We start from the raw sequence: 12,034 nt of genomic DNA, 5'->3' as shown, positions 1-12,034 counted from the left end.
GGCATATGGTGTATAAGCAACAGTAAGTCAGCAAACTACACTAACAGCTGTGAATGGTATCCAGTCAAAAAAAAAAAAGCAGCAAAGCCATGCATAGTTTCACTACTAAATACTAACATTAAATAATTACCTTTTTGCAATGAGGAAACAGGTTTTTAGTTTTTAAAAGCCATCCTTTTATAAATGGCTGTTGAAAAGTGTTTTTTTTTGTTTTTGTTTTTTTAACCCATGAGAAACCTGTATCTTATTTTACTAAATATCTCACATTATGTATCAACATCTCTTTCCAAGTATCAGGTGTCTCGGTGAGCTAATTATTGTTGGGAATTTCTATTTAACCTGTATTCTTTTTATGACTTCTAAACTTGTACATTTCTAGTCAATAAAAAAAAACCCCAAACCCTGATATTACAATTCATTGCATTTGCAAGGTAAGTTTTATTTCAGTTAATTCAAAGAGTAAACACTTACGATGATTACCAGATGCAAAAAGTATGTGTTTGATACAGAAATAGATGTACCACTTTAGTATACATGCCTTTTAAGAAAAGTACAGTTTTATGTCAGTGCCATACTGTGTTTCCACAATGAAGGTTAATTAAAAATTTTAATAGCAGGTTTATCATGAAAGCTGCTCTGAATTGACCTTTTTCCACACCTAATACCAGTCCGTCAAATAACTGGCTTCAGAACAAAGACCAAAGTAGCAATACTCATTCACTTGTGACCTGAATACATGTGCTAAGGCCAGATTGATTCCTAGTCTCCTGTATCTCTTGCCTTCTCTAACTTAAAAGATAACAACTCAGGATTAAGTAAATAGCAAATCAGAGAAGGTCAGTGGCCCATTTTGTTCCAGGTACTGGAAAATGAAATTTAGATGTCATAGCATTTCCAATACTGTACGTGTGACAATAGAGGTTTTTTTAAAGGCCTTAAGTTAACGGGAGATAAAGAACATAGTATGCATATAAACAGTTGGTGGCTAAACATATTCTATGAGGGGAGTGAGACACTGTTATTAATATCTTGGTGTTCAAAATGCCTTAGACACTTCTTACCATTACTCACTTTCATACATACTTCAAATATTTACATTTATTAGTGCTTAGTCATATGCAGACAAGCATAATGGTCAATGTATGCCTTCGACATTCTGAATCTTTGTCTAAATCCAAACACAGTGGTCAGTGAGTGAAACTTGTTTTCTCTCAAGTATGCAAAATGGTTTTTCAAGTACAATACCATTTGCAAAACAGATGCATCATACAAGAAAAGTGTTATAAATCCTAAAATAAGTTACTTCTCAGATTGTCTGTTTAAAACATTGTAATATGTCTATTTCTATTCATGTCTTCTTCAACATGAAAACAACTCAGAACTACTTACTCTTGTTAACTGTGTAAAACAGGCAATCATTTCTGCTGCTGCATGTTTACCTAGCTAGTAGGTGCTCAGGACTGGAGAAAAAAAAAAAAAGTTGCTACTGTAGAAGATGCTCACCTCCAGTACTTCTGTACTGGAACTGTCAAACAATATCAGACTTCAGTGGAAGAGTAGATAATTTACTGCCTGACCAAATGAAAGTTTGTTCAGAAAGGTTCCCTCTAGTGATCTGATATTCTTGAGATAAAGACAAACCATTATTCATGAATTTGAAAAGTGATGTTTTGATGAGTGGGCCAGAAAACCCAAGCAAATAGTTTAGGTGTAAGCTTTTACTGTTTTAAGGCACAAGAATGATTGTAATTTTGAAGAGTAATAAGCCAGTCCTACTAGTTTCAATTAAAAAAAGTATGTAAAACACCAACACCTTAAAATACTAAATTTCCTGGTTTTTCAGTCTTAGGTAATAAATGTTATCATAGGCATACTGGAAACAGAGATGACAGCATGTTGTTTCATCACAGGGTAGGTAACAGCTATGAAGTTAATGCCGAAAGCACTAACTTGGAAAAGAAGTGGGTAAGGCTGTCTTCTGCTAGCTGTTATCTAAGACATCTTGCTCCTTAAATTCAGAGAAGCAGAGCTTACTAAACAGTGCAGGGATGCAACTATTCCAACCTTTCCTGACAGCTATTTTGTTTTGTCTCAGCCTGGAAATACTGTCTGATGTAACTGCAGGGGGAGTGGGGTGGGAGGCAAGTCTTGGAGATCTTCCATGCCATTACATAATCAACACACTCAGATGTTATTGTATTCCTATAATAAAACTGAAGATCAGAAAATGCTTCTTTGAACTCTATCACAATCTCTTGTTCAGCCTTGTCCAAAAGAAACTCCTCGAGGCAGGCCTCCAAACGGAAAAAAGTATGGTTTCCAAAAAAAACTCTCAAAGTCTGACAGACTTCTACTACTGGCTTCAAGATTGGGCTCTAAATTTTTTGGAGTTATTTGAGTTCCCAATTCCTACAGCTAAAGGAACACCTACACTACAGAATACAGTGCCATTTCTGGCTACAAAAGTTAGCATGTGTATCATTCAAAAACAAGACAGTTTAACAGCTCACCATGTTGTGCTATTCAGGTATATTCAACTGTGGAAATAACACCCTTATATTTCACAGTAAACTAGTTTCAGACATTCTCTGTGTCCAATAAAAATGGAAGAGAGGACATTAAATAACAAAAAGATTTTTACTTACATTACTCTAGCTTCATCAGTTTCTAATTCTTAACAATCCACAGCTCTGACAAAAGCATACTACTTCTGGTACAAATCTGCATTGTGGAGGTAGCTTCAAGATTTGGAGCTTGTAGGGTTTTTTTTCTTTTTAAGCAAAAAAGAAAAGCGCTATGTAAAAATATAAAAATCAACAGTAAACCCATTATTTAAAAAGGAATATTAAACAGTTTTGGCAGACAGGAACTGTGAGAATAACAAATTACATCTTCGTGTGCTCAAATCAAGATGTGAAATTTTTCAAAAGTTCAGTGTTTAAGGTAGATAATTTTCTGTTGTACTTAGTGCAAGAAACCAATGCTTGTTTTTTTAATCTTGGTCAAGTGCTTGACTAGATGAGAAAAAAAACCTGCTAATATAATGATAATTTACACAGGTACTACACGAAGTCAAAATTGACTGTTACATTCTCCTTTTCTGGAAGTTAGGAACGTCCCTGAGAGATGAAATTCCACACGTAAGTTTAGCACCACTAGCGGAAGTTAGTTAAGTGAATTTTTGATGATTTTTCTTCACATATTCTTAGTGATCTTGGGTCCAATTATACCCTTCTCCATTTGTTTTTCATGTTTCAGTACAGTGAGTTCAGTTACACGTACCTCTTTTTTTTTAATCTATATATTGTGCCCATTTTTCTTTATCAAATTCCCTTGCAATCTTTAAGGCAGTGCTGTTGAGTGAAACTGATTGCATATTACAGATAATACTAACAATTACTCCTCTAGGTGGTGCCACGAGCCCAGTAGCTACAGCTTCAGAGTCCAGCTCTTCTGGAAGAATTAGGAGGACACTACTTGCCCCCACTGCACCACCTGTATGAGATGCGTAGTGTCTCTGCTGTCTGCAACAGCCACATTGTTGTTTTTTCTCTACTACAGCCCAAGCCATTGCATATTTACCATCCCTGTCCCATGATACTTCCGTTTTTGGCACTGGGGTCCACATCATTGCGACTGTGTCTGGTTTGAGGTACCCAGGAAGAAGTTTGCCATTAGTGTTTTTAAACTGTCCAGCTTGATAACTGTACAACAAGGCATTGCCAAATTTCAGAAGATCACCTACGGACGACAGAAAGCCACCACCAGCCCACTTGTAAGAGTTGTCCACATACGGTGCGTTTACCAGCCGTCCCTTTTTGTTGTAAACGTAACACCTAGAATTCAAGAAAATTCAACTTGTCATTCTCAGATGCTATGTACCACTATTTTAAGCTCCCCTACCATAAAAAAAAGAGCAAAACTGAGCATGCATTAGGTTGTTCTCACGAAACTTTATAATTTTTTAAAATATATTTTTGTTAAATATATTTCTTGCAGAAAAATCAACAAGAAATTCAGACAGGAGAACAAAAATTAAGGTGACTTCTTAGGTTAGGAGCTTAGTTTCAGTAAAAGTACTAATGCGTCTACTTATTCCTAGGATATACTAAGAGTAATGGCAATATACATAATAGAGGTGTGACAGAAATCTAGAGATCAGCCAGCACAGGATTTTCCATAAATCCCTGTAACTAGATTTAAGGTGTTTTAAGAAAGAGGAATCCTACAGCTACCCCACAATTATCAGACACTGAGCTGAAATTTCACTGAAAACCTAAGTGCCTGCTTTGAGACAGTAGTTCCCATTTATGATTTATTTCCCTCCACTGCCTCATTACAGTTGCCATATACTACAGCTGAGTATTCTGGAACTGCTAAGAAAGGTGAGAAGCATGAAAGAGCCTTGCAAAACCTGTCATTAAAAAACAAATGAGAAAATACCAGCCAGAATTGCAGAAAAAACTATGACGAACAACACGAGTGTAGACTGAATTATGCTTTTGAAACAAACAGTTCAATCATTTCATACAACATATGAAAAGGAAAGTCGAGTAACTACTATATAATCTGATGAATTTCAACCTTTGGCTTTTGGACCACAAGAGACCCATGTACTACTTGGAGAGTCGTGAAAAGGAACCACAAAAAAAAAGGGGGGGGGGTGGGGGGAGGAGAGGCAGGGCAAGCCTACTATCAAACAGTCCAGAGAGACATTCCCTATCTGCACTTATACTGGAAACCTTTTAGGGAACTCCTGAAAGCCATAATACTAAAAATCAGAGGTTGAAGCAAAGGAAGAGACATGAATGGTCCAAGACTACCATCAACTCTGCCGGCGACTTGATTATCTCTGTGTCCCTATAGTCAAGTTTTTGGTCACAATAAAACCTGTTACAAAGACGTTGAAATGCTTGACTTACACCTCTAAAGGATCTAGAACATGAATTTTTAAACATTTTCATGTCAGTAAAATATGGCATAACCCAACCATTAAACAAAACACAGCATGTCAATATATTCTAGTTTGAGGCACCAATCTAGCTATTTGTGGAAGGAAAATCGTCACATTAGCGTCTCAGTTTTGCATAACAATTAGCAGCCCATAAAAAGACCCCCAAAACAGCATCTGTCCCAATTCTTTCATCCCTATCACATTTCAGTTTATAAAAGGGTTAGTATACACAAGTATATTTAAAAGAGCTTGACTATACAAGCTTGATAATTTATAAGAACATCACCAGCATTCAGATCTACAGAACAGCCTCTGAAAATTTGCAAACAAAATAAATACCAGCACAAAGCATCTTAGAATACAGCAGTAAAACTATCCCTCAAACATTACAAATGGCTCTGTGTGTGTGTACGTACACACACACACTTTAAATATACACTTATATGTAAGTACTATAAACCTTAGATTCAACACGTTCATCACCATTTTCATTCTTTGAGAGCGTTTTAGAAGCCAAACTTTTCAAAAGTTCAAGTCTCATTTTCATGAGACTTTTTCCATAACCTGCTTTTGTGATTCAGTGAGAGTTCTTCTCCTGCAACAAAATTTAACAGGTGAGTCAATAAATCAATTTCAGAGCTCGGACAGGTAAGGAAATAAAATAATACTGAAGAGAAAGACCAGAAACTCTACCCTTATCCACTATATTAGAATGGACTATACAGTTACATAAATGTGTCTGGTCGGTGGGGGTTTTTAGGTGCTTTTTGGTTGGAGTTTTTTTTTTTTTTAAGTTAATAAAAATAAATCTATTGATAAAGTATGTTCTGTGTTAACAAGGATTAAAATTCTGTTTAAAATTGCTATTAAAATTTAGTTTATGGAAACCTTGTGTTACCATGAGACTACTACAATTCCTCAGAACTCTCAAAATGTCAGTGTATTAAGTAAGCCAATGTAACTATATATTCTAATATAATCTCCTAGTTACTCCTTTATTTCACTCTACACTTACTTGTTTATTTGTACCCCAAATAAATGCAAAATTCAAAGTCACCCCTCTCATTCCCCCCCCATACAGTCTTATAACAGGAAATACTTATTTCCTATTCTGTAATTTTACATGCTAATTACAGAACCAATACCATAATGCTGACATAAAATCAGTTATATGACTAACTTCGAAATAACATAAAACACTTCATTTAAAAGCCTGGAAAAAAAATAAAAACCACACATTTTTAATTCAGTTGGCTTAAAGAGCAATCGTTGTGGGAATAAAGGTTTTATCCTTGTTTACCTTGCTCTGTTATATATCATTGCTTCATTGTCGTCTAGCACAGTTGACAGCATATCCAAATCATGAAACATTTTTAGCATATAATCTGTAAATTTCTGTCCTGAGACTCTCTCCACAACAGCACTTAAGAGAGTAAAGCCGTATGTTGAATACAAGAACTGACTACCTTGAAGAAAAACAATGAGAAAGGGGGGAAAAAAAAAGTTAGTCACATGATGCTTAAAAAGAACCTGAAGGATAAAATTTAAGGTATCACATGTGCAAATAAAACTATATATAGCAATGAATAATCAGTTAACACTTTCCCCCTCCTCCAGCCACATTTTAATATGATGTGAATGACAAGCGTATGACACTGGGCCTGAGGAATTTCTGCACTGCAGCAGACACAGATGCTTGCTAAGTGCAGGTAGCTCTGAGAACAGCACTAAAAAATTTTGAGGGATCTGCACGTACAGCCAGGTTTTACGTCAAGATGTGAAGACTGGCATTTAACAACCTTGCCACAAGATTTACTGTACCAGTTCTAACCGGGATGTCAGGATTTGGAAAACTGAAACAAACCATAAAATTACTTCTCAAAAGGCACTCACTTACTGTGACTTGATTGTCTATAACCTGGAGACAGAAAGACAAGGATAGTACTCACTCTGTGTTTTCAAAGGTCTTAATCACTTTTGTCATACTGTTTCTAATTCTAATTTTCTAGTTCTAGAATATCCTGAAAGATTATATGATCACTAACATGCATATTATTTAAGACAATATAATTTATTTACAAAACAATATTTCGGGTTTTTTTTTAAATCTCATTCTTGCCCTAATGCTTTTTGTGAAACATCTACATATCAAACAACTGCTGAACTGCCTATAGTCGAGACAGATCTCTTGCTTGAAATGGTTCCTAGAACTCTCCAAGTTGGCAAGTGGTTAACTTCTCCCCCTTCCTACCCTTCTCTCTTTAAACGGACATTATTTACTGGTTTTGTTAGCAGTGCAGATCATTTGCCTGTTAACTCACTTAAAACTTACACCTGAAGTTCCTCAAAGCCCTCTCTAGAATTAATTTAAATAATTCCAACAATAAATAACCTCAAAAATTCTGTGATTCTGTAGAATTCTTAACTCCAGTTTAGTGCCTCACTACAGTTTTTTGCTTTGGTTCACATCTAGAAGGTCCAGAGCATGAACACAGCAAGTTGGTATCCGCTTACAAAATACGTTGTAGATACAAATTTGTTACCAAAATTATAATCTGCTTTAGCATCTATTAATTCAGTAACTGGTACATGTTATAGCACTCACTGCATTACATGGAGGTCCTGGGAGAAAAGTCTTATTCTACCTAAGGTCCCATCTTCTCTTCTCGCCTGCATTATCTGCAACTCTTTGTATTACCTTTTAAGTCTTGGCTACACCACATTTTGAACCTGCTGGATTATGGTGCAGATATACCATTAGAAGGTATCTATATAAGCATAATTCTTTAAATCAGCAGATTGGTAAAGATATCTGTACAAGACTTATCTAAAATTGAACCGATAAAATCCTGATCAGTTCAGTCTTCAGAAGTTATGTCAGTTTTAAGATAATTACATGACCAGATGGTTTGTGCAGAACAGCCCAAATACTCCTCCGTTGAGCTTTTAATGGGGCACAAGAAGAAAAAAAAGGAGGGAGGAAGCAGAACAAAACAAGAATCCCACACAAACACTCTTTACTGGACTCTGTCCTCACTGCATGTAAAACACTCTGAAACAAAATTTTCACCAGAAGAGCACATCTTGGTCTAAATGAATAGAAGCTCACCTGGTTTAAAGAATAAAGGATCATTTTTAAATATCTTCAGTGATTCAATCACGCTTTCAAATTTTTCCTTCAAATAATACTCTTCTTGCTCAAATTCCTTGTCTCTTCTGCCAGGTTTGGAATTTCGGCTTTTTACTTCACCTTCGTGCTCTTTCCTCAGTTTGACAGAATCAGTCTTTTCAATCCCTTTGCCTTCTTTTTCTTTTTGTTCTTTATCCTGATAGGGTTTTGTTAGTTTAAATGCTCTGTTTGCCTTTTCCTTTTCTTCCTTTACTTTTGTGATATCTTTTTCATAGTGACGAATCCCACTCAGATGTGAAACCAACAGTCTTGTAGTAATAGCGACCTGGGTAGAAAGGAGAACATTTAAATGTGAGGTCTCTTCGTTAAAGATATGATGCACACTGAATCATGAGAAAAGCAAAATTCAACGGGACGAGGACCAGACAAAGATATAAGACCTTTTAAATATCATGTACTAAACTCAGCTAAAATTTATACATATATATATACACACACTACACACTTGATATAAAAATGAAATTCCAAATTTCCAGCCTTGCTTTTTTGAGCAGCAAACATCAATACTTGTCTAAATGATATCTGGTGGTTTACAGGCACAGGTGCAGATAAAGGCACCTGTTACACATATGGCTATGCAATGACAGGAACAAAAAAACTAAAAAAATGTTACCAGTAAAGAATTACATACCTTTTCACCCTCGTAGACTTTTTCTGGAAATTCAGGGACATATTTCTGCACTGGAGCATCTAAATCCAGTTTCCCCTCTTCCCACAGTTTTGCAACAGCCATCATTGTAAGACACTTGCTAATACTAGCAATTCGCATGATCGTCTCTGGCTTACATACTACACGATTCTCCACATCAGCATAACCCAAACCTTTAAGAAAATAACAACACTGTGGTAAATATTTTGTGTAGAGTCATGCTGAATTAATTATTTGCAATTAATTAGATTTACTGGTTCCTTAAAATGTTTTTCCTCTAGCTAAAGTGGGACATGAAGCATTGAGCTATCCCTGCTCCTGCTTCAGTTAATAGCACCTTAATGTAGTAGGAACACTTAATCAAAGCTCATTGTATTGGCCAATGTCATCCCAAATTACTGATTAAGACTACAAAACAAACCTAAAGATAAATGAGATTGAAGACTAAGACAAAGTTTACACTCTTGAGGTCAAATATTCAATGTAGAAAAACTAAAGAGACCAAAATCTAGACTGTAAAATAACTGACCAACAGTCATAAATACTCCTTTTATTGTTCTGAGTTAATGGTTGAATCAGTGAAGGGTCTTATTTTATCAATATAGAAACTGGGAAAGGAAATTACACACAAACACACAGCAGTTACCCAAGCTGCAAAGCTTCACAAAACAGTGGTGTAATACACCATGTTTCAACTTCACCCAGCATGACTTCAATTAAAAGACAACTTAATAATCTCCATACCAGTGTTTTCCTATGTAACCAACCCAAAAACCTGTTAGCAAGAACTGGAATTACTAAGGCATTATCAAGCTCCCATATTAGCCTTCAGTTTGAGCCAGGTTTGAAGAAACTGTGCAAGGGATGTTGCAGCATAAAAAGCAATGAAATACAGTAATGACACATTTGCAGTGTTTAGTACAAGCAAAGTCTGAAATCAATGCACGTCTGTCTATATAAAACTGTACTCTAATAGTTATCCAAAAAACCCAAAACACGTTATGAAAATGTTTCTGAAAACAGACACACAGCTTGCTGGGTTTTTTAAATGAACATCAAATGTCTACATGATATGAGCAGTACTAACAGACTCTATTTAAAAATAAACTGTGTAACCAGAAAAATCACTCGCAATTTCTGGAAGGATGACACCTGTTAAATCTCAGTACACTCCCAGTAAAAATCTACACCTCAGCCCACAAATGGGAAACAGATCACCAAATGTGAGCCATTAATACTCTGAGTATTAAGTAAGTTCCTGTGGGGAGAACAGTTCTTTACCTACTGTACACAATTCTACCAGACCCCCATACGGCTGTATGCTTACAGTATAAGTATATTCAAAGACTAACTAAATTAATGGAAGGTTCTTAAACATAACTGTTGAGATATACTAGCACATTCAGAAAATTAATAAATTATCAATTCCTGGAAATTACTGAAGTTTACCATGGAAAGTATTACTTCATATTCTCTAGGGACCTGTTTCTGGCCACTGTCTGGAGATGGGACATCAAGTGGATGAAATCCCAGCCTGATTAGTGTGTCTGAATTTTTAATTTTTAAAATATTCATCGCTTCCCGACAGTGTGCACAACTACCACTGCCATATACTAACCTTCTGACCAAACCTCCTTTCCATCTACAGAAACTCCAACCAGTATACCTGGGATTCCTGCTTCATCCTGTCAAAAGAACGGACAGAAGACATTAAGAAGAATCTTTACAGTTAAAAACCACCTTTCTCCCACACCCTAAAAATGCAAGAACAATCCTACAAACACACCTGCATATTGTTGTCATATTACAGTGGGAATTTTGTTAAATACTAGCTGGGCAGAATTTTGGAAAAGCAGACATTTTAATCCAACAACTGGGGAAAATATCTCTAACAAGAATAATAATTTAAAAAAACTATTTTATCCAGTGTTTTAACTAAATTAGCGGTCAGAACACGCAAGGATAACTGAACAGAAACAAAACATGACAGAGTTAATACTTAACAGGCAAGCCGCATCACTTATTAGCAAGCGGAATCTCACAGGAGCCCCACGGAAGTCTCCCCAGTAACCCCACGGAGGTCTCCCCAGTAACCCCGGGGCGCTGCGCGAACGAGCCCCTCGCCTCTCGCCTCTCCGGCCTCCCGGCCCCCCCGCGCCGGCCCCGCACGGAGCCCTGCCCGGCCCAAGCGCCAACAGCCTTCGCGGACACCTCACTGAGAACAAAAATAACGAACTATTCCGTGAGGCAGCTCCCGCGACAGCCAGCGACGGGAGACCCCCCCGGCTCCCCTTCGGCCCCGCACCTTAACCCGCCGCAGCAGGTCCCGACTCCTCTCGATGGCCGCGCCGAAGCCCCGAGGGGGCGGCAGCGGGTCCGCCCCCTGCCCGCCGTCAGCCTCGCTGCCCGCCGGCACCTTCACCCCCAGCGCCAGCCCCAGCGCCACCCCCCAACCCCAGCGCCGCGCCCCGGCCCCGCCGCCCCCCCGCAGGGCCCGCGCCAGGCCCTGCATGGCCGCCGCCGCCGCCGCCGCCGCCGCCGCCGCCGCCCCGCCCGCCAGGCGGCTCCAGCCGCTCCCGAGCGCTCGCTCGGCCCGAGCTCCGAGCGCATCGAGCCCCCGCCTCACGGCTGCGCGCCCGCGGGGAGCGGGAACGGCGGGTGATGTAACCACCAGCAGTGTTTGGCAACACGAGTCAAATCCCTGTGACTCCTTCCCAAATCCATAACCCTCAAAGATTTTAAAGCACTTCCTCTCTGCCGGGTAACCGGAGCCCACGGAGAGCCCGGCACCGCTTTACCCTTTCTCCCGAGGGGGCAGAGTTTGCCACCCCTGCCAGCACCAACGCGGCTCTGACCGAACGAGCCGGTTTTAACCAACACTTCCCTTGCACCGCTGTGTACGAAAAGGATGGAGAGAAGATGAAGGATATTTCAAGGCACGACGTAATTTCTGGTCTCAACTCCGTGCTCCGCAGCAAGTGACTGCAGGATCAAATGAAACACGCCTGCTGCTAAACGTATGCCTGGCAGAACTAAAGCAGAGCAAGCCAGATAAAACCTTTTAACTGCAAGATAAGCATATCTGATCTAGATTAGTGAAGAATTACTTACAAACGCTGACTTTTCCAATGCTGGTTTGGGTCAAGTTTCAGCCTTGAGCAGTGCCAATAGCACAGCAAGCATTTGCTCACAGAAATAATTTTTCCATGTAGTTGCTCTCTTTAGACAGAGACTACAGAGA

At 38.6% G+C, this 12,034-nt stretch overlaps 1 protein-coding gene across 1 annotated transcript; it reads right to left on the bottom strand.

Moving 5' to 3' along the window:
- Positions 1-408: 408 nt before the first annotated feature.
- LACTB (lactamase beta) lies at positions 409-11,243 on the bottom strand. The gene is made up of 6 exons (XM_042804066.1): positions 11,099-11,243; positions 10,412-10,478; positions 8,776-8,966; positions 8,064-8,409; positions 6,255-6,420; positions 409-3,836 (listed from the first exon to the last, which is right to left on the bottom strand). Exons 3-6 carry the CDS (start codon positions 8,911-8,913, stop codon positions 3,293-3,295), a joined length of 1,194 nt encoding a protein of 397 aa, XP_042660000.1. The 5' UTR covers positions 8,914-8,966; positions 10,412-10,478; positions 11,099-11,243; the 3' UTR covers positions 409-3,292.
- Positions 11,244-12,034: the final 791 nt, after the last annotated feature.

The sequence above is a fragment of the Tyto alba genome, unplaced genomic scaffold (genome assembly GCF_018691265.1).
Source record: "Tyto alba isolate M040663 unplaced genomic scaffold, T.alba_DEE_v4.0 Super-Scaffold_41, whole genome shotgun sequence".
Lineage (NCBI taxonomy): Eukaryota > Metazoa > Chordata > Aves > Strigiformes > Tytonidae > Tyto > Tyto alba.
This window is presented reverse-complemented; position numbering and strand designations above follow the sequence as displayed.

Excerpts from the sequence above, each read along its gene's own strand:
- LACTB (XM_042804066.1), bottom strand. The coding sequence starts at position 8,913 with ATGCGAATTGCTAGTATTAGCAAGTGTCTTACAATGATGGCTGTTGCA. Across the intron at positions 8,410-8,775 it reads AAGTCTACGAGGGTGAAAAG|GTCGCTATTACTACAAGACT; the intron begins GTATGTAATTCT and ends CTTTCTACCCAG. Across the intron at positions 3,837-6,254 it reads ATGATATATAACAGAGCAAG|GTGTTACGTTTACAACAAAA; the intron begins GTAAACAAGGAT and ends CTTGAATTCTAG.